The sequence below is a fragment of the Columba livia genome, chromosome 3 (assembly GCF_036013475.1).
Source record: "Columba livia isolate bColLiv1 breed racing homer chromosome 3, bColLiv1.pat.W.v2, whole genome shotgun sequence".
In the NCBI taxonomy this organism is placed as follows: domain Eukaryota; kingdom Metazoa; phylum Chordata; class Aves; order Columbiformes; family Columbidae; genus Columba; species Columba livia.
The window spans coordinates 91,362,522-91,389,429 of NC_088604.1; the positions used below are offsets into that span (position 1 = coordinate 91,362,522).

General features: G+C 42.6%; 1 protein-coding gene and 1 long non-coding RNA gene across 2 annotated transcripts; one reads left to right on the top strand and one right to left on the bottom strand.

Moving 5' to 3' along the window:
- Positions 1–5,530: 5,530 nt before the first annotated feature.
- Positions 5,531–12,849, bottom strand: LOC110359774 (uncharacterized). The gene is made up of 2 exons (XR_010471888.1): positions 9,938–12,849; positions 5,531–9,146 (listed from the first exon to the last, which is right to left on the bottom strand). It is a non-coding gene; the product is annotated as an uncharacterized LOC110359774 (long non-coding RNA).
- A 138-nt stretch (positions 12,850–12,987) lies between these two features.
- CALM2 (calmodulin 2) lies at positions 12,988–26,681 on the top strand. Its single transcript, XM_005503832.4, has 6 exons — positions 12,988–13,372; positions 17,882–17,912; positions 23,103–23,246; positions 23,321–23,427; positions 24,218–24,353; positions 25,791–26,681. The coding sequence occupies exons 1-6, from the start codon at positions 13,370–13,372 to the stop codon at positions 25,817–25,819; spliced, it is 450 nt and encodes a 149-aa protein (XP_005503889.1). The 5' UTR covers positions 12,988–13,369; the 3' UTR covers positions 25,820–26,681.
- The last annotated feature ends 227 nt before the right edge of the window (positions 26,682–26,908 follow it).

Consider the following 26,908-nt stretch of genomic DNA (forward strand, 5'->3'; position numbering starts at 1 on the left):
ACTACTAGTATCCAAGTCTAAGCTTTTTATTTTTAAGAACAAAAAGTCAGCAAGTAAAGCAAAAAATAGACTCCAACACGTTGCTTAACGTTGTGTCAAAGAATTTGTGACGTCATGCGAAAAGCTACTTCTGTGGCAATGGGAGTGCAAAGTCCAAATGCATTGCTAAAGCTTAGAAGTAATTACTGCCTGGAAGGCTTGAAAATCTTGTGTCTGTTCTAGTCAGTGTTCGAACACATGCGTGTGTGTGCACACACATGGGCCTTCTTAGCTGCCTGTTGGCTTTGGGGCAGCTTCAGCTGAGAGGACAAAGGCAAAATGAGCACAGGGATGGGAAGACCCTCTCAGTCCTTGATGATTTCATTACAGGAGTTTGCAGTATAGTAGTCAAGGCAGCAGTTATTCTGCAAATGGAGAGCTCTGGTCTAGTGCTGTCAGTCTCACACCCACTGTTCGTGAACACCTACATTCCCTTTAAAAATAAAATTGTAAGAGCTCTGAATACAAATGTGCGAAGGTTTTACTATTTAAAGGGACCTTCTGGAGAAACTATGTCAAATATGTAGCTCTTTCTAAAACGCCGGTGGCACCCAGGATCACTCGTTCTGCAACCGCTGCTTTCTGCAGCCAGCTGTCGGTCGCTGGATGAATCTCACACCCTGCGCAGGGCTGCCCCTTCTCCCACCCCCCGCCACACTCTGCTTCTCTACTGCTTGAGCAAAAGCACTTCCCAAAGCTGGGAAAGGACTGGAAATCGCCTGGGTTTCCAGCTGGCAACCTGAGCGGTTGCTGGGAGTGATTAAAGCCGGCGGCCTGGGGATGAGTGGCAGGAGGTGCAAGAGGCATCCTCGCTGCCTCCCAGCGATGCTCCCGAAAGGGAGAAGCAGCTGGAGGGAGAGCGCTGGCGGCAAATGCCACCCACCCCGGCAGCACAGCTTTCTGAAGCTCTGCCAGCTTCAGACAAGCACAGTTGCAAAGTATTCCCCGTCGTGAGGGTCGTGGAGGTGCAAGGGGAGCGGAGGGAGGGCGGGATGATGGAGGATGCCAGCGCAGGCGCTATGCCGGGTCTGCAGTGCCCCGCTGCAGGTTTGACCGCTCCTCTGCTTGCTGTATGTTGGCCAGTTTTAGTGGGCATTTTCACAGTTCTCATCTTCCTGGAGAACTGAGACGCCTTCTGCTTAGGCGTTACAGTTATTTAAAGGGGGAAAGCAGGGTGTTTGAACAGGAATGAGGGCATCAGGGCCTGAGATCCCCTTTGCCAGGTAAGCCGATAGCATGAATGGGAAGTTCATCCAGCCGCAAGGCATTAAATATTTCTGCTCTGACTTACGCCAGCTCCGAGCTATTGTCAGAAGAACCATTAGCTGCTTACATCAAGACATTAAGCCAAATCCTGGCTCCAGTGAGGTCAGTCATAAAAGTCAAATTGATTTCAGCTGCAACAGAAATTAGTCTCCTTGACAGTGGTCAGGAGGGAGGAGATAGGTGGCAGTTTGCTAGCACCTAACAGACAAGTGTAAGTTAAAATCACCCAATTTTGGGGACATATTGAAATTCTGTGTATAAGTGTGCATACACCACTGTGCCATGGGATTTGTGGCACTCAGAGACCCTGTGTTGGTAGCTACCGAAAGGGATTTCCAAACTTTTCAGCAAATACAGATGATTATTTTAGGAATGGAGGGACACGGACATCCTGGCCCCAGCTGTGTAGGACTGAGAGCGTCTAGTCTATCTCATATCGCTTAGCGCTGATATTCTGTTCATTTAATTACTCTACCAGACAGAAGTATTAAATGGTGTTTCAGAATTCTTTATTACAATATATGCTTTCCAGTAATTACCTCGCTCATTCTCTGATATTAGTGGGGGAAAAAACCCTCCCCCCGCGTATTCCCTGCCCGTAAGACTACACACCTCTTAGAAATGGATTTTGTTCTTTATCCTTTTTCCTTTGTTTGTTTCCAGTTGCATTTACATCAGTCTCAAGAAGAATGTGCAAATCTCTGTGAGTGCCCTTCAATGCACATTTACATTTTTCCCCTTGCTTTGAAGGAAACACACATGGACTACATTTTTTTTTTCTATTTGCTTTCTATTTCTCTGTAATTTTGCATTGTGACCACTTTTTAAACTTATTATTTTCAGACTTCCTCTATTCTGCACAAGTATGAAGTAAGTTACATTTTGTTCTATCCCGGACTTAAATGTTACATTCATCTGAAGTGTTTCTTAGATTACATAAGAAAATCTACAGTCTGCTCTCCTGTAGCAATTCAAGACTTAGATTTATTACAAACACTAATAGTAAATACTGCATCAATTTTTAGAGAATGATCCAATCTGCTTGTATTTCCTGATCTTTCCTTTCATTCCTTTATTATTATATGTTTTTGGCCTCTTAATTATTTCCATATGAAACAGCCTCAGTCAAAGCTGTTGCAACGAATAACGTCCATTGCAAAATGTCAGCATTTTGGTCACAGCAGATAACCAGGAGCTGGTTACTCCCTGCATACAGTAGTACTCATTAAGGACAAGTAATAAGTTCTGCGGTCTTTTAAAGTGAAAAGCGGTAAAGACCAAACATCACAGAAAAAAGGCAGCTTAGTAAATATGATTTCTGCCCTTTTAGCCAATAAGCTTGATCCCATTTTTTATTTCTGCACAGCCATAAAATTTTGCTTTCAGTCTAGCTAAAGCATATTAGAAACCAACTTAGCTTCTCTCCTGTGGACTGTGCTTATGATGTCTTTTGTCAAAAAACTTGGTGGGGGGAGCTTTCATGTTTTCAGTATTGAGGCTGCTTTATTGAAGTACAAATCTGAGCCCCTTCATCAAGGCAGAAAGCTCTGCTGGTTCTGCTGCATTTCCACGGCTTGGTACAGGGCTGGATGCACTTAACTGAGAGGTGTGAAGGAGGATCCTGGAAGAGATGGAAGCTAAATATATTCTTCTACAAGATTTCTGCCATTCCTCACTCCACCCCCAGATCTCAGAGACTACAATGGCTTATGCAGGGCTTTACATATGCATCGAATGGTGGAGGGAGAATTCCCACAGATATAGAGCTTTAGCCCAGTACCAATGCAGCACATGGCCTGAAATGGTGCTGGGGTGGGTTTTGAGGGAAAGCACTCCCATCATCACTTCCAAGGAGAGGTCCTACACAATTATCTTTAGGAAAGGACCCCTGGTTGGAAGGAGACTCTTCCCTGCACCATTGATATAGGCACCTGGATAAGCTGGAGAGGGGATGCAATCTCATCTCGAAATGCTGCACTTAGTCCTCCCTTTTCCCTAGCTCTAAGGGGCTTCCCAGCTGGGGGAGTTTCTGTTTTGAACCATCTTTGACACCCAGCTATCTGTAGGCACCACATAGCTTACAAGTCTCAAGTGCCATGGCTAGTCCTCCTGAGGCCAGGTGCCTGATGACATGCTTCCAAGCTTCTACCAGGGCATTGTCTTCTTTGCATTTAAGGAGCCCGACTCCATAAAAGCACAAAAGAGCAAACCAGAGTTTCCTCTCATTTGCCCCTGATTTTGTGCTTATGTAATTCCACTAATTTCATTTGCATGAGAACAGAAACAGATCCCTAGTCTCTTGGTAGAATGGATTTTGCAGGGCTACGATCCAAACCAGAAGGCCAAGCACGAGTCTGCTTCACATGCACAAACCACCACAGCACAAGTGGCATACAAACTGGTTATTTTATTCCCACTCTACGTTTTTATGCACGTTTATGTACATTGTATGTGATGGGATGCGGGCAGAAGAGAACAACAGCTGAGCAGCCCTCCCTCTCCCACACATGAAAGTTGTCTAGCTGACTGGTTTTATCTCCAGGTACACAAAAGGAAATTAAACCATTAGAAGGGATACCTCAGAGCTGTGAACTCCAAGAGGAAGAAGTTACTAGCAGTTTGACAGGTTTGTAAGTGAATTACTTATTTATGTAGCTCAATAGTTTTAATATTAATCACAGATGAAAGACACCAGGTAAATGCGCTTTGCAAACGCATGTGTTGCCTTCTCATTTACTCCAGAATGGCTCAAGTTAAAATTGCTCCTGCTACAGCCACAGATAATCAAGGCGGGAGAGCTGAAATGAGGAACAAATGAAAGCGAACCAAATTGCTTTTAGAAGTTTCAAATGAGCATGCTCTTGGAAGTGCTATAAAAGATAACACAAAAGAGCCAGCTAAAAATTGTGTCTCAAGCTCAATTTCGTGCAAGCAATCATAAATCTTAACTTCAGTAGCTTCGTGCTTGTCTGGGGGCACTGGACAAGCAAAAAAAAGTTGACCTCATCATCATGTGAAGTTTCCTATTCCTGTCCCGGGTTGTCATTGGTAAAAGCAGGCAGCAAGAATTCCAGCTGTAAACAGTGATGTGCTGCCAGTGTTTCAGCAACGGGAGCCCACATTTTTTCCCTTTCTGCAGCTGTAATGCAGCTTGTGCGTGAGAGGCTCAGTGGCTGCAGAGGAGAGGGCTGCAGACCAGCCCTCCCTTCATCTGCTTTTCCAGTGGGACATAAATGCCCTTTCCTAGACATAACTAGAGAGGGAGATGCTGTAGCTTGGCAAACAGACTTTGAGAGCCGTAGGGTCTTGTTTCTGTGCAACTGCTCACAGAAATAGGAGTGAGATGCCCTTGCCCTCTCTTGCAGCCACTCCAGCCACACAGCATAAAGTCATGCCTGCAGGTCTTGCACCCTCCTGAGTCATCCTCAGAGCTCATGGCCTTTGTCCAAATCATCCTCCTGGGAGAGAGGTGGGACACTCAGTTTTTAGGTGGCTGACCAAGGACCATATGGGTGGCACTGCAGCCCTTCCAGCAAGAAGATACTCCTGAAACGTGGGGTAAAATTCACCTCACCCCAACTGCTGTACCTTGACATCAGTGTGGAGCTGAAGGACCTGATGCAGCAGAACTATTAGTTCCCTTCCACCACATCTGCTCAAGGCGGCAGGCGTAGACTTCAGCATGCAGCTCCCACTCTTGCTTGTGGGATGGCTCCCTCAGATTTAAAGACATGGGGATTAGTGACTGGCTATCTCACTACCAGCCTGACAGTTTTCCTTGGTGCAGCTGAAAATGTCTCCAGAAGGTATAACAGGAGTCAACTGAATTTTTAAAGCATCATACAGACCATGTACATCAGATTGAAAAATACACTTGGTATCTGCTATCCTGTGACTGAAACAGCCAAAAAGAAAAAAAAGCTCTCGTTAAAGGAAATCAGAGAAAAAAAGAGCTTTGGAGAGAATTTCAGGGATAGCAACCCCTCTTTGAAATGTGTCCATGCATTCATCATCTTGGAAAACCTTGAAAATGTCTGTATTTTTTTTCTGCTTTATATCCTTAAAAGTATCCCACTCTTCTTTTTTTCCAGGCCTGGTCAATATTGTCACTTAAGTAACCAAAAATCTCTTCTAAACAATTGGAAAAAATGTGCTTGTAAAACTGTAAATACCTATTCCCAAAAATAACTAAAGCTTCTGTGGTTTCAGGGACACAAATGATGCATTTTGAAATAAGACTAAATGTTTATTTATATGAGAGAGCATGCTAGCTCTGCTCCACTGAGAAAATAATGGGCATTAAACCCTATACAGCATACAGTCCACTGAAGAAAAAGTAGATGATATTTTAAATAGATCTGTGATTTTGTGATATACTACAGTTTTTAAGAAAAACAACTCACTTTTGCCTTAGCAAAAGAATAACTATTTTGGTAGCGATTTATTTCTTTTGACTTTAAAACTCTTCTAAGACTTTCTTTAAACATGATGAAAGATAATCAGAGGGGGCAATAAATTAAAGCAAGGGCAAAGGTGAAGGTTTATTGTAGAAAAGGTTTGTAGAAGGTTTATTGTTTATTTATAGAAAAGTGTCCATGCAAAGACGGACTGTCAGCTCCTTCACTCAGTGCTCTCCACGTTGCTCAGTTGATGTAGTCAGGCTTCCATATGGTCTTTACCCAGCCAGCGGTGGATTTCCCCTGAGGCAGAGGGTGTCCCTAGATGTGAGAAGGCTGCCCCGTGCCCCCACCTACCTCCATCGCCCCGCCAAGGAGACAGTAGGAGCAGTTGGAGGCAATGAGATGTGTCCTGATCAGAACAGGGTTGTGATACTTGACTGCTCGAGCAGCGAGCACTAATTTGAGCAGCCCAAAGGTCACGACTATTTATGCAGATAAAAGGTCAATGGCAAGCTGGCATGTGGCTGCAGGCTATCTTGGTAGGCACTTCACCTGGAGCACTGATACCAGCTTCTGATTCACAGTTTGTCTTTCTGCATGAACTTTCAGGCCAAGCTTTGGCTGGGAAAAAAAAAATCTCTGCCATGGGAGTTGACACAGTTAGGAGCCAGATGCAATTTTTGTGGCTTACGCTCATCTGTAGCTAAATCAAACCTTTGAATCATTATTTATAAAAGACAGCCAAACTCTGAACTGGTTTCTCAGCGTTTAGTCAGCCCTTATGTGGATAAACTCCTCTGAAAGCATGGCCGAGTACGGATAGAGGAAAAAGTGAATGAGATGCTCAGGATGTGACCCACTGAAAGAAAGCCTGTGAAATGCCTATCACCTTCAACAGAGGTGGGGTTCTTCGGCTGTCAGTATGTGGACAAAAACACTTTGAGCATGCAGGACCTTAGAGCACAGACTAAATGACATAGTGTGAATTTCTAGAGCGGTTTCAGTTTAGGTGAAACAATGTCTATCTGGGTGAAAAAGGGAAGTAGATACATTTAGTCTAGTCAGATTCTATACTATATTTGAAATGTTATAGTCAATAAGTTCTTCATACTTTGCTACCATTAGAAAATTAAAACGTATTTTAACCTTCAGTTCCTTCAGCAGCTGTCTGTCTACCTGCACCAATTTTAAACAAAATCCTTTTGCCTTCTGTTGTAGATCAGTCCCATATGCCCTGGTTCTCAATAGGAAGTGTGCAATATGTTTTGTGACGTTTCATTCCCCCAAAACAAGGCAATGGGAAAGCATCATTACATTGATTTGTTTTTCATCACTGAGGTATTTGGCACTGTGCCCTAATTAAGGTTGCGGCAATAACTCTATTATAAGCACTGCTTTGCCTCCCCCGGTAATTTTTTAATAGGAGGTAGCTATTATTCTGGTTTTTTGTTTGCTAATAAATTAAAAATATGCTAGGATGAAAACCTCCCATGTAGAAAGCCACCAAAACTAACTGTCTTCAGACCTGGAAAAGCATATATTTTCCTCTAGCCATCTCTTCCCATCAAAATGGAGAATTACCAAGTTTTTCCTTGACCACTGTCTTCCTAGATTTCCACACGAGGGGAAGTTTAAACAGTTGCTCGGATGCATTTTGTCAAGCTTATTAAGTCCATTGTACTCCTCCTTCACTCCATATTTTGTGGGCTTGGCTTTGGGCAAACTGAAACCAACCCATGACAATGGCATGGTCTGGTGGGTGAATAACCATATTTTGTTTGCATTTTCCCACTGAAAATGGCAAAATCCTAGCCAGCGCACATTTGCAAGTACTTCCTCAGTTGTATTCACTGAACTGAAGGGAGTCTCTGTTGGGGACTGAGGCTCGTTACCATGTCCTCAGGCATGCAGCATGTAATTCAAAAGGCTTGCAACTCACACAGTGCAGCTGCAAGTAATAACCGTGTGGTAGTTCTCATGGATGAAGGCTTCTGGTCCACACGTGGAATTGCAGGTGAGTCTTGAAGACTTTCTCTTACAGCTCATCAAAGGAAAGAAAAGGAGCCCTTGCAGAATATGAAAACATTGGAACACATTCTGCAATTTCCTGGACTTCGTGTTACCTCTTGTAAGTCTTATGTTATTATTTCCAGTCCTGGAAAAGCAGGACTGTAGTATAGATGATGACTGTGAGATTTCTGTTGTCTTGGAGGAAATACGGGGTTTATGCTTTCCCTCCTGTTGAGGCATTTCAGAAAATGGAACACAGAAAAAGCAAGATCTTGTTTGTAATTAGTGTTGAGGACCATCTAATATTGTACTTCAATACCATGATTTAGAAAGGGGATCTCCTACTACCTCTGCCCAGGCAGCTTTCACATCTTCCAGAATGATATGCTGGTGAGAAAAAGACCTAGAGCTATGTTTTCCTCATAGGAGTCCAGAAAATACTGCAGGTTTATGGACAATGTTCCATCAGAAATCCTCATAAAATGGAAGGAGTTAATTAGTGCTTTAAAAAATACCTAAAAAATGAAAGATTGTGAGTCCCACTGGCTTTCTACTCTTAATCCTAGTCTAGATTGACTATCTTGCGTCTTCCTCCAGCCTCTCTCAGTTTTATGTGAGTGCACCTATCTACTTTTTTGGACTTTCCCATCTTGTTTCATTTTACTGAATGGTCACAATACAGTTAAAGACTCAGCTTTAGGTCACCCGAACTAGCTTTACAACATCTAGCCTTGAGTAGAGGAGCCGCATAGTCCTGTATCGGCTAACTGCAAACTCAAATAGGTTTTTGAGTGGGCCTGACAGTTCCTATAAAGCTCCGCGCTGCCAGGGCTGCCTTGCTGACTGTACGAGAGTTACCAAAATGCTGATTTGGGTATGCCTGCATCCCCTTCAGCACTGAGAGTGAAACTGAAGAAGTGGGAGGAATCCCCTGTCCTAGGGCAGGAGGGCCACCCCTGTGCTTGCAAGCACCATGCAGCCCAGGTGTGAGAGCGGCAAGGATCAGGCACAAGAGACACAGCAAGGTGTAAAGAAAGAGTGCAGCTATTCCCACAACCGTGTTTATACTGGAGGTGGTGTGTTCCATCCCATACAGTCAACAAACCTCTGTATTTTCCAAACCGCTGCCATCTAGGTGAGGTGAGGGCAGCTGGAGTAGCGGTCACCCCATTTCTCAGCATTTTGGGTTGTCTGATCAGTAGATGTTCTCAGGATATCAGAAACAGGAATGTCTCATTCAGCAACTTGAAATTTTGCACACAGAAAAGTTTTTGCTTGTTGAGGGCTAAGTGGGCCTTCCAAGTACAACTGGGTGGTAAAATATTGATGTACAACTTAGTTTTATCCCCTTGCCATTGGCTGCATGATTTGAAGTTGGAACTGGAGATGAAGGCCTTCTTCAGGGTGGCAGGTTCTTCAGTACAGACAAAGCTGGAAAAAATTAGAGCCATTATGGAAAATCTGCCATGAGCTATTTTCCTTCTATATGTAGCTGTTACTTAAATGCAAGTTTTAGTACTCTCTGTGAATAGAGAACTTTTTTCTTCTTACTCAAGGAATTAACTTATAAAATTTGCAATTAATTTCTAATTAGGTTGTTCAAATTATTACTATAATCTACACAGAAATGACATAGGAAAACCTGAGGAGACAACTATAGTGTCTTACACCATTGCAGAGCACTCTGTATAGAGCAGTCCACATGATCCATTAAAGTATTATTAAAAGGATAGAATAAATTGAATTTATACAATATTAAATATACCACACAAAGTAACTGTGAAAATTGCTGGCATATACAGCTCATCTAACCTTGTAACTCAAATTGCTTTTCTAGTTTGTTGCCTCAACCCTGAAACTTGACTTTATAGGACTGCATTTCTGTGTGGGGGGAAAAAAAAAGGCACAGCGCACAAACATTGGCAAATCTATTAAATTACGTACCAGAGAGAGAAATTATCATGTTAAAAAGTCTGAGTCGGTAGAGCTCTACTGGACCATTGCGCCAGAGAAATTGCAGTCAGTTCCCATTATTGCTCTGTCAGAGGTGTCAGTCGTAGCCTGCAGCTGTGGCCGGTCATTTGACGCATTTCCCTGCCTCTGATGGCACATGCAGGCTGTGGAGAGTGTCAGCCAGGCTGCTGGAAAGCAATTCTGCCTCTCTAGGATACCTGGAGAGGACCCTGACCTCAATATACCTGAGAAGCTGCTGTTTTACCTACCTGAAACTGCTGACAAACTGTTTGTGAGAGAGATTAACTCCCCTCTCTCCCACTAATTTCACTGGGGTGTTCGCTTTAATGCCTCGTAATGCTGCTGTACGTGTTGGTGTAATTTCACTGGGAGTGTGATTGCAAGTTAACTTCGTGGCTGATCTCTTCAACAGATGGAAGCAGGGTGGGGGTGGTGATGAAACCCACAGGAAATGGGTGCTGCTGGAGGAAAATGCAGATGGAAAAAAGGAGACACATAAGAACAGAGAAAAGGGAGAGAAAGAGATCAAGGAACCAGGGAGCACAGTAAACACATGGCGGAGAGAAGATGCTGTGAATGACCACCTCTTCTACTACCTTTAGAGAAAATAGAAAGTGACTAAAAGAAAGAATTTTATAAATTAGATAGCCAGTACGTTAGTGGGCATATATAGAAACAAGCGGTATGGCAGCCAGGTTCTCTAGGACCTGAAATACTTGCATTCAAATCCTTGCTCCATGGCAGACCCTTAAGCCATAATGAAAGATCCTATGTTTTATTTACCCTGTGGGCCTCACATTTCCTACAGCCTCTGTGCTCCTGAGGTAGCCAGTAGCAAACTCCAGGAACAGGACTCAGGCAGAACATGCTGTCTCCGTACAGCCCTTCCATATATTTTTCATCATATCTCCTGGGATCTGCTTCACAGAAATGTTCATATACCACATCTCACTCAATTCCTTGATCTCTGGCACCCAAGTAACCGACTCATGAAGCTGGGTGTCGAGACGCTTTGCCTCTCCAAGATCCTGTGAGGATAAAGCTCAGACGCCAAGGAAAGGCCTTGGTAAGTCAGGCCCAGCACTACACGTGTGTGGGCGTTCCGTTGCCAGGACCCAGGCTTGCATCTTCACCAAAGATGGTTTTCCTCCACACAGATGCACCAGCACTCTGCTCCGCTCCAGATCTGAGGGTGCGACATACACGTACCTTGAGCGGTGCTACACCACTTTTACCCCAAATCTAGAGTGCGTGACGAATTTTTTGGTCAAGAACTTGTCTGCAGTGATTCGCACCTCTGAGGCTGTGAAGAAGTTGGGAACGTCAGAGCAATCCTTAAAACTGAACCAAAGGGGCCATGGGGAGGAGTAAAACTGCTTGAAGCCACCTTGATGTCTCATCCATCTGCATCCAGCACAGCCTGAACATATGTGAGGATTTGCTCCTGTTTCACATGACAGAGATACAAGGAGGCATGCATAACAATAACCCTGGTATTTATTGCTTTCCCTGAAAAGTATTCTACTCATCTAGGTATGTATTACACATTTTTAAAATGGTATCAGGGTTTGAAAATAGTTTACATGTGATTGATTCGTAGACAATAAACGCATCTAAGCAGAAAGGAGGCCTAAAACGCTAACGTATCACAAAACAGTAACTTCAGATTTCAAGGCTGAAGGCCAAATTAAAGTATGCAGTGTTGTTTTCTGTATTCCCTATGATCACAAGTGAGGTAGAGAGGATGGGAGGCACTGGGCTGGATGAAGAGGTCTCTGACTATTTCAAGGAACCAGATCCCGTTCTGGCATTCCCCCTTTATTTCTGAATTTGGGGGACACACAATTACTTCTGAAAAGAGAGATGGACAGAGAATTTAAATTAATAGTCTGAGGGGAAAACGTCACAGAATTTTTATTAAGAGTTTGATCATGCCAGTCCCCTCCCAAGCACATTCTATTTATATGGCTTACAGAACGACTGCAAAGAGTGAAATCTCTTTAGTGTCTAAAGTGAGAGCCATTGCTCTGATTTGTGTTGTAACGAGTAGATAAATATAAAATAATATTCATTTATAAACACTGTACAAACGCCAACTAAATATATATACAATATGTAAGTAGATAATTTGGATTGTAATGTGACAGGTAACTAGCTTTCAAACTTAGGTCAGAAAGCTCAAGACTTGGGCCCCTGAAGTTTAATAATGTATTTATGGTCCCAAAATAAGCCTTGTGGTTTTCTGAGATGACAGGTAGGTCTTTCACTGAACTCAGCCAACACTGCAGCTATTTCTTGGAACTATTTGTCGATTTTAAGTATGCTATATGCCTCTGAAAATATATTTGCAAGTTTGAAAATTTCATCTGAAGTAATTTCCCCAATGCATCTTGGAGGATACCCTGGTAAAACGTGAGATTTTAGCTCAGAATTGCTGTCCATCTGTCCTTCCCCGGCACAAGATCAGGGTGTATGTGGTTTGTTACGGGGAAATCTGTTCTTCTAGACAGCGCTACTGGTGATGAAGCATCTCTGGCTTGCAGAGCAAGGTGGGAATTTTTCTGATCTGTAATGGATGCAGAGGGAGTCACATTTAGTGACTCTGTGGGTGAGGCTTTCCGGAGCACGGCGAGATAAGGCTCGAAATGTTCTGGCACCGCGCTCTCGGGGGTACATTTCCCAGGTGCGCGTTGCTCAAGTCTCAGGGTAATGCACCAAGAGACTGCAGCCAGAGCCGGGCTGCAGCCGCGCTGCGAAGCCTGCGGCCCGGGCCCCGCTCCAGCCGGGCCTCCTTCCCCGCCTCCGCAGCGGCCGACCGACAACGCCCGCCACGGCCTGTGGGTGGCCAGAGGCCGCGCTGCCCGCCGGGGGCCGCTCCGGAGCTCGCCCCGCTTCCCCCCCTCCGCCCACCCGGGCCCTCTGCGGCGCGGCCGCCGCTCCCGCTCCTCCCGCAGCGGCGGCGAGACGTTGGGGCCCTGCCTGCCCGGCACACCCTGCCGCAGAGCCTGCCGTCCTCCCGGGCCGCCCGCCCTCCGCAGGCGCAGGGAGCGGCACACCGGGGCAGCCTGGCGGCGGCGCAGCCCGGCCAGGGTCGGGCCCGTCCCGGTTCCCGCTGCGCCGGGCTGGGCCTCACGTACTGCGGGCGGCAGGAGCGGGGGGGGGAGGGGTAACCGCTTCCCAGCCCAGACTGTGCATGTCCAAGTGACGCATTGCAGGTACGAATCCACCAATCAGCGCCCTCCTTCTGGAGTCGCCGCACTCCTCGGTATTTTTTCTAAGATCCTCTTCCGCACAGAAAAATAGTCCCCCAGCTTGCTTTCCACTACGCCCCCCCACGCAGTCTCATAGTAGCACCCCCCCCCTGTTTCCTGTACCTCGTCCCTTTCTCCGCCGGGGCTTGGGGGCTCGGGGGTAGAAAAGGGACGCGCTCGGGGCGCGGGGGGCCTGCCGAGAGAGCGCGAGGAGCCGGGACTTCTTTCGCAGCTCCGTTCCCTGACAGGGAAAAGGGAGGGGGGAGGGAGCGGCGCGGAGCGATCCGGGCGGGCTGTGAGGAGGTTTATGAGCCACTGCTGGCGGCCAGGCAGGGCTCAGTGTGAGGCGAGCTGTAGAGCGGGAGGGTTGCTCCTGTGCCCCGTGCAGCCGTTAGCTTCCTCCACACCCCACAGCCAGGCCGAGCCACCATGGTGAGTCCCTAGGCATGGGATAGTGGCAGGGCTTTGCGGGTGCTGGTTTGGTGCGGGGGGTGAGGGTGGGGATGGCTTGTGGTTGAGTGCGGATGGGGGATGGGAAGGGAGAGGGGCAGGTGGTTTGGCTGGTGTGGGGCGAGGTCGTCTGCAGAAGGGTGGGGGTAGGGGTGAAGGCGTCCTTGTCGTGGCCGGTGGGTTCAGCCCCACAGCGCGGGTTTGCTGGGGTGTGGGGTCCTGTTCGGAGGCGCCGTGTGCGTAGGAGGAAGTGCCGGTGGACGAATCCCGCCCGGGTCCCTTTCCCGCCCTGGGGCGTTGGTGCGGATTCAAAATTCAAACTGCCACTCGGTTCGACCGCCATGACGCTTTGTCGGGGCGTGTGTCGGTTGGAAGCGGGGGGTGGGGGGGGTGAGGGGGAGCGGCAGATAACGGTTTCTCCTGGGAGGAGACCCGCGTGGAGGGTGCCGGGAGGGGGGAAGGAGCCTGCCACGATGGCACCAGCTCCACTTTCTTATCGCTTCCTCCCCCGGCAAGCCGGCGTGTGCGGCTGAATGGGGCTGGTAACGGCTGCTGCGAGCCCTTAAGATGTCTGGCTCGCTAGCGAGGTGTGTTGCGCCTGTAATAATGCACTGCGGAGCCCTGCAGCTTCTGAATAGCATGATGATGAGGGGCAGGCTGCCTCACTGCACCATTTTGCTCCTTGCTAGACCTGTTGTCAGCTCACGTTGGAGCCGCTCTCTGCTGCTGGTTTCAACGCCTTGGTTCGGTGGCTCTATTGAACAAGGGATTTTTTTTTTTTATTTTTTTTTTTTTTTCCCCGACAAATTTGGCTTCCCAATTTAGTCGTTGTGGTGGACGGTCTTGCATTTTCTTGCTCAAGCACAAGTTGTTTTTCTCCTATGAATATGGTTGTTTAGGATTTCAATCAACTGTCAGAACATGTTTTGTGGAATTGGAGAGTTGTTGCAAATTCGGTCTAAAGGATACGAGTTTAGCTTTTTTAATTAAGACAAGTGGATACTGAAACGTACCCGACAAGGAACAGTTCTGTTGTGAAAGCAACACCACTGACCACTTAGTATCATCTCTGCATTAAGAGAAGATGCAGTATAGTGGAATTGCATTTTCATTCATTACGTGCTTTTTAAGGAATCGGATCACTAACAACTCGCCATGTCTAAAGTGAACAATGGGTACTTAACTTTAAGGGGGTTTTTTTAAGTGCTTTCTCCAGGCAAAGTAATTAGGTGAACAGAAGCATGAATGTCGTTGTTTTCTTTTGCTCGAATTGTGAACCCGTACAGCAAATGATCTAGAAGGGACAAAACCCGTGAATCTAGCAGCAAAAGCCTCTTATTGCTTTTAGTAATCATCTGCACAGAACCAAAAATGGAGTGTCTTCAAGCAAGGTCTGTATAAAAATGGGTGTGTCCAGGAGCCACAGTGACACTTTGAATGTGGTTATAGATCGTTCACCCTGACAGACCAGACTGGCTAAACCTGTGAATATATGTTGTCCAATACTGCATATGCTAGATGAAGCAGAATGTTTTGCTCCCCTAAAAAACTAAGCTACTATAAGCATAATTTTGGCCCTCATATGCTAGTCTGTCTAGTTCTTCAGTTAATCTTGCCAAAACAGAACTGTCCATTCAGAAGTAACGTCTGTGAAGTATGCCAAAATGCCAAGTTTTGGAGGGGAGTGGTGTCATCTGTTCTGTGATTTGCTGATTGCCCTCCATCTGGCAGTGTTAGTCAGCTTCTGTTGAGGCTCTTCTAAAATGATCACTGCATAGCAGCTCCGGCTGTAATGAAACACTACCTCTAGAGGCTGCATGTGCCACTGAAATTGCTGCGCACACAACAGCTCCCCGTCTTTCCTAGGAGGCTTAGATTCTTCGTCAGGCCCTCAACATAATCGGGCAGCAGCAGAATGGGGACTGTTGCAGTGAAAATGAAAGTCCTGCAGTGTGAATTGGAGAATGCGGTGTCAAAGCTGTGATGGCTTCCCTGCTTTCATCAAAGGAGGTTTTTAGGTGGATCTTGGCCATAGTTAGGGGCATGTCAAAACTTCAGCATGAGCATGTTACAGTTGTAATTTAACTGTTTGTTTCTGAAGTTGGGTTGCATTACTGAAGGTGTGCGTACTGTCACGTGTATGATGCGTATCTAGCTTAAATGCAGGACAGGTTGCTCCAGAAGGCCCCTCTAGGGACAGCCCAGTGGCCTGTAACTTGCAGGCATGGATCCTGGCTCAGAGCCGTCACCTGAGTGGCATGGGAGGGGGTGACCGGGCAGACTTGCTGGCTCCGCCTTTTGCTGCTGTTGCGCAGCAGTCGCTGCAGAGCCTAGCACTGCGGAGTACAGATGGTGTTTGTTCAACCTTGCCCCACCTCCTAGCTTATCTTTCAACTGCCGTGTACCACTGGCTTCTAATATGCTTTGTGCTGTTCTCAAAGGCTCTACCTTTTACAGGTAATGACAGAGCTTATCCAAATTTATGGTTAGTGGCTATAAGTTAAGTTGCTGGAAGACACAGAAAAAGTTTGGGAACACTTAACAGTTTAAACACTGCTTAATGTCATGTCTTTATATAAAACTGTTTATATAAAACAGTATGTGACTCAACTTGGTAACCCATAAGTATTGACCTAAATAAACTAGGTACTTGCTACTTAAATCTGATATACAGCTTTCTGTTGATATAAATATCCTAGAGATATGTAGCACATCGTTCTCTTCACTCAAGCAATAAAAATGTAAATACCATGCAAAGGTATGAGCCTGTCTGTGTTAATGATACACTCCAGACTAGTGAAAATCTGCTAGGCTTTTGTTAAGTGACCAGCAGAATGCTTCTATTTTGGAGCCTAATGTTGAATTGGTGATGTTCTCAGCGGTGCTGCTGCCACCCTAGACTATCTCATTTCTTTAAAAACAAAGTTGAACCTGCATAGAAGTACTTACTACAGCTGCTGAAATTGGAACAAGTGGAGTCTATAGCTGCGAATACCCACTGGCTGCTCCTTTAGAAGTTGCTCAGTACTATGGTCTTGATTATGAGAAGAGATGAGCCACACTCAGTCTGAGAAATCACTGATCAGGGCCTTTATCTTGGACTGTTTCTGTATTGTATGCATATTTGTTTTGTAAGCAGTTTGGCTCTTGTATGGTTGCTTGAGCAGCTAATTCACTTCTGTTACAGGAGGAATAACTGGAGGCTGATAACTTCTAGGTTTGTATGCAATATAAAAATGTAATTCAAATTGAAATTAGTAAAAACTGACAGGTGGTGAATATACCTTTTCCTAAGTATTTCATTGGCAGATGGCTGATGTGTAGAGAGACTTTTCTGGGCACAGCTAATGCCTGAAAATGTTTCTAACTGTCAGTATTGCAGTAATCATAAAAAGGCTGTTGCTGTTGCAATAGGAACAAAACTAAAAAAGCAATTTTGAACCTGGGTAGTGTGTTTATATTTTCTGTGTGTCTTTTTTTTTTTTTACTTTTTCATGGAGTACTATGGGGTAAAGAGCTCAAGGAGCTTTGAAGGAAATGCATGAACTTGTTACTGCAGCTCAACTGAAGCTATCCAGAATTTGTTTGAAGGATCGACTGACTTGAAAACCTAGGGAAAGTATTTCTAGACTCTTCAAATACCTTTGTTTTCTTTCATGAGTGAAATCTGTTTGGGGTTTGGCCTCAAAGATGGAGGTTTGGTTTTTTTTATTATTGCTGTTAAATCTAGTTGATTCAAAAGTGTTCAGTGATGGGGCAAAATCAGGTATAAACTGGGGCTTACCCAACTGATACAGAAATTGTCTTACACCACTGAAACTTGCTTTTGTGGCCCTGTGGACTATCTTATACTACTTGAGTCTGTTAGACAAGAGTCTAAAAGAAGTCTAGACATCTGTATGACAAATGCAGTGAAATTACTGGGCTGAAGCTGCTAGTACTGATTATATGGACTCTGTTTTTTACAGCTAGGTCTTGGACATGAAACTTCATGTTAATCAAGAGATGATTTAATTCTTGAGAAGAGTATATTTTCCTAGTTATAGTATTGTAATTTGAAAGAGACTAGTCACCTTGACATTTGGGGATTACTGCTGCATTACTTAGACCTAAAATGTTTAGTGTTAAATCTGAGGCTACTGTACAAAGGTATTACAGCCAGTAGCCTGCTGTGTTAAGTTTTTTAAAACAAGTCTAGGTTGACCTGTGTTCCTTGAGTTTGCTAGTGTTGCTTGGGTAATTGATTGATATACATGGTAATCCATTATTTGGGTGTACAAGATATTGCAGGATCAGGAAATGAGGACAGGCTGCCAGGTCTTACTTAGCAGGCAATCCTGATGACTTTTTGAGCTGTGTGTTAGAACTGTTTCAGACTGCTACAGCTAAATTCTGAAGAGTGGCTACCACATTGAGAGGCCACTACAAGTCTGTGTCTTATTTTGCCTTAAACTTTTGCTACAACTATAATGATATTCTCTTTTATTGCAGGCTGACCAACTGACAGAAGAGCAGATTGCAGGTGAGGTTTTTATGTGCTGTGTTGCTACTCCTACTTGACCTGGCACATCTCTTAATCCAGTGACAGTCTGTGTTACACAAGATATTTAGCTTTCTTAGATACTGAAGAACTATTGTGGAATATTTTAATTTGTCACTTAAGTTTTAAAGGCTTATCTGCTGTAAAAGCACCATGGATACAATTAATCTGAAGTTTTGTCCTCTGGAATAGTTAGACAGTCCTTGCAGCTTTACGTGGTACTCTGTTTTTTTTTTTTTTCTTATGACTATAGAATTGTCCTAAGTGCAAACTGAAAGGCAAGTGGGTGGTGAGGAGGGTGACAAATCTCTGGTGAAGACTTGGAACCTGGAGTGTTCTTCTAACATCAGGCAAAAACAATTTACTTTGTGATCATCTGTCAGTGGAGATGTTTCAGAGTGGCTGGTTCTGATGACAGCAGGAACTGGCTTCATGATGACAGCTCCTGATATTCTGTATTTGGAACTGCATTGTGTACTTGGACACAAGTGTTCTGTGCACTGTTCTGATTGTCTGGTGCTTGATCTGAAATGCTCAAATATCCCTCTCTTATGTCTTAGTATTAGCCACCTGACAATCGTTTCTACATGCTGACAGCCATTTACTAGTGGTTAAAACTTCTGCTTATGTCTCCTGCTTGTGCAAACTAGTATCTGTCACTGCTCTCTGAAGACTGATTTCAACTCCCATTCTTCATGTGACTTCATAATTCAGCCTTGCCATGGACATTCAAAAACTTCCGGGCTTTTGGTCTGGCAAGTGTACAGTGCTAATACTAGAAAGTCTTGGTTTGCATAACTGTCATGTGAAATGATTTTAGAGGGTGTTAAGGTTCTGGTAATCTAACAGTACCAGCCTCTAAGAGGCATTGCTATTTAACTATGGTGTAGCTCTTAAAGACACTATATTAAACAGAAGTGTCATAATGAACTTGTTTGTTTCTACCATAATTGCCAAATTTGAAGTGCAAGAACATTCTTCTGTAGCTTCTAAGACTTCAGAAGCTTGCTTTAACTCATATGAGACTAATAATGGTTTTGTGGAATGTCCCTAGTCTATTTACTTGTTGCTATGGTACTGTCTTATGAGTAAGCACAGGTCAAATCTAGTTCAATTTGAGATTTTTTTTCTGGAAGCTGTCTGCATTTCATAAGGGTTTTGTGATCAGTTTAGTTGGAGCAGGCTTTATCAATTGTCATTGCTGTTCTTTTCAATAATGGTTTATTGTTCCAGTTCTTAACTGTAGAAGCTTGATTAGTTGATGTAACTGATTATGGAATATGACCAGGAAGCATATTAATGCTACCTCAGCATTAGTGTAAACATTAGCTGTTCAGTAATGATGGTGTAGTTGTCAGAGCCAAAAGTGAGTATTAATATGCTTGTCATATTGGAATAAAGGGTTTTCATCTATGTGGAAAGAATAAAAGTATAACTTAGTGTTAGTATCCAGTGCAAAAATGGCTTGCCACTTTCACTTCAGCTATAGTATTTCATGAAGCAAATGTGTTTGGAGGTTTATGCTTTACTTGCAAACAATGTGAAGACTTAAGCCTGCTGCTAGTCTGTTAGGGAACAATCCCTCATCCTGTTTAGGAAGGGTGGTGGCTGACTATGCTATTGGTTTAGTTTTGCCATTGAAGGCTGGTGTCTTGCATGAGAAAACTGTTAGAGGTACAGTTTGCATGTTTTACAGACTGTGGTTTTAAAGGCTTGAGCCTCCTACCATTCCTTTTCAACTTATCTGAAGATACTAGCTTTTGAAGGTGGCCTTAAGAAAATGATACTGCAAGGTAGAGACACCATTTTGGTACTTAAATAGGAGGCCAAAGTAGTTAAAGCAGCCATTTCTCCTGGGCTTAAAACAAATATTCTGCTTGTGCTGTGAAGCACTGTAATAGTTGTTGAAGATTCCAGGTTTTCTTGTTTCCCATGAAACTCATTGATCATATGGGACTGAAGCTTCTTGTCATTATAGGTAGGGGTGAAGAACTTGCCAGTTTTTTTTATATGAAAAAGTGGTTTTTTTGGAAGCTGAGTAAGAATAGAATGTGAATCCTAGTTGCAGCTTCATTCCATACGATTGAAGTTGCAGAGACAAATAGATATCTCTTTGGTTGAGCATTGTATTTAAAAAGGTATATAGGTCAGAACTGGTTTATGTGAGTGGTTGGGGGGGTGGGATGTAAATATACTTTTGTCACAAAGCAACTGGTCTAGTGAGCTATGCTTTCACTAGACCTCAGAGAGGTCTAAATGGGCTCTCTGTACAAGTAGGCCTATGTATGGTGTTTGTTATGCCTTGTTCATTTAGTGTACTCTGGCTCTCTGTTGGGGATCTGACCACAAAAGTTATTTAGAATTTATTTCACAGTGGAAATAGTCATGGTTAAGTGTTAAGATTCTGGTAGCTGTGATGAGAACAATTGATATTCTCCTATCAAAGTTCCAAGCATAGCTGGCTAAACTGGGTGAGTGGGAATGGTAGTTCTGATTCACTGAACATATTAGGACACTGAAGACTGCCACTTCATCTGGGAAAGGTGATGTAGTGCAGAGATGCCTCAAGCTGTTGTTAAAAAGAATATTTTGAGCTAGGGTGTTAAGAGTCCACATTCTGTTGGACTAGCCCTTCTTTCATAGGGCCTGGAAGTAGTATTTTCTCGTGATGTGGTGTGCTTTTTCAGAAGGAAGGGAAGGCTGAGATCTTGTAGGCTGGCTTTAAGATGAGTGGTTCTGTTGTCACTGTCTTCACATTTCTGACAGGTTAGCCTTATCTAGGATACAAGGGAATTTTCATTTGCAGTTTTCTACAGAGGAGTGTTGAAGAGAAGGAGAATTTGCTTTACAGGCTGCATGGAGTTAAGGTGTTTAAGTGTGGGAGGTATGTCTTACAGTCTTACGTTGCAGAAGCTAGAATTGAGTTGCTCACTGAATTTCAGTATTTCATAGCTGCCTTCACTGGCCACTGCCACAAATTCTCCAAAGCTATGCTAGGTTGTTCTTGTTCTAGTCTAAACTGTATCTGCATGGGTTGCTATTCCTTTGTTGTAATTACTGGAGGTGGTTCCTAGAAGTGGTTAAAGAGTTATTTCAATTGTATTCCTAACTTGATTCAGCACTTCAAACAGGAATATGCTGCTGATCTCTGACTCACTTTACTTTCTTCAGGGTTATGATTTATAACTGGTCATTTCTTAGCCTACAGCATCTTTTACTCAAGGGGGAGAGTTGTCCTTCAAGTGGTTAATTTCAAGTGTTCATAATATACCACTGAATAGCCAGTGTTGTTGAAAGCAAATATTTGAGTTTTGCATTAAAAAATAGGTATTACTTTTTCTAAGCAGGATCACTGTAGTATTGTGAAGTCTGCTTCTTGTTGGGATGAGTGACAGCTGACCTTAAAGCTAAGGATGGTTAACAGCTAAACATTGAGTAATGCTTGAGTACCTGACTCTTGATGAAGACTCAGTGTTCTCCTTTGAGGTCCTTCCATGATAGACTATGAACTGTACTAGGCTTGACCCAAAAGCCTTTTCTTTGCTGGTATAAAACTTTCCTAGTAATAAGCCTGTTTGCCTCTTACTGAACTGAAACTAGCCCCAAAGGCTGTTTGGAAGTAACTGTAGGTACAGGTTATAGCTGCCTGTTTGGGTAGGCCTGTTTCTGCTTTGTGATTATACAATGCTGGCTTGAAATTTTTGGTTGTGCAGTAGCTTTGCTCTGATTCTTGTGTGCTGAACAGTGGGAGTTGGCTTTTGGAACACTTCAAACTGTTAGATGTAGAAGAGTGGGTTTTTCCTGGATGGGACTCAACTGTGGCTCTGGTATTACAGCTGCACTCATGAACTATAAAAAGCCTATTTTTGTAGTTGCATTTTTAACACTTGCCAGCTTGTACTCACCTCAAGTGTTTCAGAGTATGAAGTGGATGAAGTAAGAATTTATGTAGTTCATGTGAAAACACAACTTTTACTGTGACTAATTCTGTTCTGACAAACTCACCATCTGGAAAGCTGACTGCTTGGAAATGTTGGAAAAATAATTTTTGGAAGTATTTCTGATGCAGGAGTACCCTTGACCTAACAAGTTCTCAGAAGTCATGATTCCTGATGCCTTGAAAGCTGTAAAAGGGTCTGAACTACACAAGCAAGTAGATAGGTTTTTATGTTTAGTAGCTCATATACAAACTACAGTTATAGTCCAGTGAGCTTGTTTAAGGTCTGTGGCCAATGACAAACAGATGGCATGGATTAAAACCAACTTCATTTTTGGACTGGTCAATTAAACATGTTATGCTTGTATTAATATTGCTGGCTACAATACAGCTATTGTAGGGGGTTAAGAGGTAGCATGGAAACACAGTTAAGCAGCCTTACAGCTGTTTTTGACTGGTTCTGTGAAGGCTGTTTCAGGATACAGCAGGGCTGAAGCAGTTTTCTTAAGCGGCTTTTCAGAAATTAAGACTCCAGTGGCTTTCCTTCTTGAACAGCTGGCTGGAGTTGTGTATATACACAGACTGAAGAACTGCGGAAGTCCAATGGGAGACGTTCCTTTTTAGCTAGGTATAGCCAAATGTTAAGACCTGTGATGCTAGGTACTGCAGCTTCATGTAGCATATACTGTTCAGACTTGCACGTCCAGCGGAAGTAGGTTATAATGAGAAACTATTTTTAGTTTTGTCTGATTATACATTTTTTCCATTGACTTGTCTCTTCTATTAGTAACATTAATACTACAGCTTAATAGCGCTTCCATTTTGAGTACCATTTTTCAGCTTCTTCAAAGTAGTTTATTATATTCTCATGAGAGAAACAGTTTCTACCAATGATGTGGATCATTCTGTTTGCAGATTAACTATTCCTTTCAGCTCTGTATTAGGGGTCTTGGTTCAAGATAGAAGTACTCAGATGTTTGTTATTATCTAAAATTGTTCTATTGTATTTAGGTCAAAATGTGGTTGATTGGTGGACTGGCAGGTTGTTTTCCAGATGTCGGTGCTTCTATATTTGCATTACAGTTACAGCAGACTGAGCAGTATACTGAAATTTTCTTGAGAATGAAATAAATTTTTTTAAATTTGCACTGAAAACAGCAATGGATTCTTATCTGATTAAGTAAACTTAACATGTAGAAGCTGAAGGGATTAACTCCTTTTTTGTTACTATACAGAATTCAAAGAAGCTTTTTCACTATTTGACAAGGATGGGGATGGTACTATAACCACAAAGGAGTTGGGGACGGTGATGAGATCACTTGGTCAAAACCCCACAGAAGCAGAGCTACAGGATATGATCAATGAAGTAGATGCTGATGGTAAGATTTTTACTAATAAGTAAAATAATAAAGTGCCTAAATCCTATTCTTCTAACGAAGTAACTGTCTTGCAGGCAACGGCACAATTGACTTTCCAGAATTTCTGACAATGATGGCAAGAAAAATGAAAGATACAGATAGTGAAGAAGAAATTAGAGAAGCCTTCCGTGTGTTTGACAAGGTACTAAAATGTTTATATGAACAAGTATTTCTGTTATGAAAACTCAGTCTGACTTCTGAGTTTCCTCACTGAATTGAGGGCTATCTGCAATCACCCCTAAAGTTCAGTCTCCGTGGGACTGCACCTGAAAGCCAGATGAGTCATCATGATAGTACTGGGTCATACTATTAAGCTACCACTTGCTATGATACCAAAATACTTGTACAAGGCTGGCAGGGAAATTGCTTGGATATTTAGAATAGTAATCTTTTAAATCTTAGTCTTTGCCAAGTGAATTGCTAAATGAGTCTAAAGTTACTCAGCTTCTTAAGCAATATGCACTTTTAAACAGAAAATATATGATAAGTACCTTGGGGTGTGGTCAGTCCAGAGTTTGGATACACTAGTACTCTAATGTGTAGTATCCCCTGAAACAGGTGAATGAGAAATAGCTTCTGATCTAAGAAACAAGACACTTGAAACAGTCAGTCACATGATTGAATAGGTATCTTTCACTTAAAGGTTACAAAAGGTGCTGATTGCTTTGTTAGTGATTAAAAAAATGTCTTGGGATAGAACAGCCAAAGTAGACTGTATTGGATAAGTTGTTTCCAAAATGTGTTTTTAAGACTAACATCCTAGAAAATATACTGTAGATATGCTTAGAGCTCTCATTTGCCTTGTGCAAATGCTAGTGGTTAAAGCTACACTAACTTTTAATGTTCAGCTTGCTCTGCAATATTCTGAAGTTATAGTTAAGTTGCTACGCCTTAGACAGGTCTATTCCAGTCTTCTTTTTTCCCCTTGCCAGGATGGTAACGGTTACATTAGTGCTGCGGAACTCCGTCATGTGATGACAAATCTTGGGGAGAAGCTAACAGATGAAGAAGTTGATGAAATGATTAGGGAAGCAGACATTGATGGTGATGGTCAAGTAAACTATGAAGGTAAGGAGCTGTTTGTCAATTCTTGAGTAGCACTTGTCATGCTGGTGATTGTGTAGATGCTAATAGCCACACCAAGCTAAAATAGGGGAATGTTCAGATGAGATATCAACAGTTGATGTTCCTTTAAGCTTATGTCTTTTAGTATGTAAATTGTGTACCTCTAAATAGGTTTCAGTTTGAGTGGGTTATTGCTACCTTTGTGCCAAAGGTAAAAAATGACTATTCAACTGTGCAGTGCAAGAAATAACTTTTAAATCTAATGACCATTAGAATAAGGAATCTAGGCAAGATGTTCATGTATTTTTTTATAGTGTTCTGTTCACTAATCAATGTTGGTCTGACAGTAGCAAGTCACTCACTTTTCATTAATGCTTTTAGAATTATTAGAGGCAGAAAGCCTCCAAAATGCACAAAAATTTCAAGACCTTTTAAATAACATCACACAAATCAGTTGCAGCAGTAGCTTGTTTTTATTTAATTCTTTAGGGCGTTGAAACTTAAGTGACTCAAGCAGGAAGAGTTCTGTTAGACAAATGCTTGCAGCTCAGAAGTGCTGAATTTGTTCTCATTTTAACTCTCTGAAAATATCATAGCTTGTTTCTCTGAGATGTTCAAATAATACCCTTAATGTTTCTGAGGTGTAGATGTGGTTTCCCTTTAAGGCCTTCTTGGTTGTGGCTTTAGGATTAGCACACATCTATAAGCGAAAAGGTATTTTTATGAACAAGGCTGTTGCTCTGTTGCTGTACTTACAAGTAGACTGTGTAGAGGATGCCATTGGAGAGGGGAGGCATCCCTGTGTTTTGAGTTGCTCTTTTGAAACTTGAGCAACCAGTTAACTCCTTTTAGGCTCCTGGTTTCTTTTTTGTTACTGTATCTGAAACTGTGGTTTAGCAAGATAAGTGAAGAAGCCTGTTTTGTGGCATCTAACTTCCAATGTGTTGTGAATAAGCAATGATTCAGTTGCTTAAAGCCAGTCATGCAAAACAGTAAAACTTGAGCTATTCTTTGGGAAAAAAAAAAAAAGAAAAAAAAAAAAAAAGAAAAAAAAGTGTCTTGCTTGTACCCCTGCTTAGCTGATGGTAGCTTCAGTGTAAGTTCTACTGATCTTTTAATCATTCTTAGATATCTTGTTGCTATCTGTAAATTAGTGGGCATGAGGGCCCTGTAATGTTTTATTTTGGAATTAAGTCTGTTTGCTAATTCACTGAAGGACCAACTTTTTTTTAATAAAAGTAGAGGCCTTTTCCCATTAAAAATAGGAGGGGTTTAGGTGTGATTAGTGAAAAAGGGGGCTACCTGGAAGATGCTTTTCTGAATGTAACTGAAAACATAGTTTTGAAGCAAAGTTCAGCACAAGTAAGGTAGGCCACTTCTCAGATACTGCAGTTCAGATTTTTCACTGAATAACTCTTATGCAACTCTTTCCTTTTACAGAGTTTGTACAAATGATGACAGCGAAGTGAAGACGTTGTACAGAATGTGTTAAATTTCTTGTACAAAATTGTTTATTTGCCTTTTCTCTGTTTGTAACTTATCTGTAAAAGGTTTTTCCCTTACTGTCAAAAGAATATGCATGTATAGTAATTAGAAGGCCATTCCTCCATGTTTTTCTCCTTTATCTTACTGTCATTGTTCTGATTTTTGGAAAAATTGATCTAAGTAACAAATGTTGCATGTGGCTTACTCTGGATATTTAAGCCCTTCTGCACATCTAAAGTTAGAGTTGGTTAACTGTGGGAACATCTGGGTTGTCTGTTTAAAAAAAAGTAGCTTTCCTTAGGAGACTTAGGTATGACTAGTGTAACAAGTTACATAAAGCAAGTTGGGGTTTACCATGCATTAGCAATTCCTTAGTTAAAGCAACATGCTGGCTCTAGTTCTCAGTACACAAAGGAGTTTATTCTGCTTTCTATTATGGAGGATAAGGAGTCCTGCAGCTAGCTGCAGGATAAAACTGTGTGTATATATACATGTGGCTAATGCACTGTAAAAATCATTCTCCTAACTTACTTCACAGTAACTTGTTTGTGGCCATACCTGTAACATGTTGTTGAAATGTGGAGTCTTAACGTTGTGGACAATTGACAGTCAACAACATGAAACTTAAGTTGCACTAACGCAAAACGGGTGATTTATCCAGGTACTCGTACACAAGTTTTTTTTTGTACTGCTGGTCCTGTACCAGAAAATATTTTCTCCTCTTGTTACTATGCTTTTTAAACTTTGTTTAGCCACTTATTTTCAAAAAAATCTGCTTATGGCACGATTTGCCTCAAATCCATTCCAAGTTGTATATTTGTTTTCCAATAAAAAAATTACAATTTACCCATACTGTTTCAATGTATCCTTGAATTATTTACAGGAATTGTTCAATACAGTTGCTGCTCTATGTGTTTCAGTATGTAGCAGTTTGGTTTGCTTATGCAATGGATTGGCTGTCTTAAAATAGCTTGGAAGGTGAAAACTTAGTCCTTAACTCTGGCCCTTAATAGTATTGTTGACTTGAAGAAGCTTTCTTACTAGTAGTTTAAAATGTATTTTACAGTCTTGTG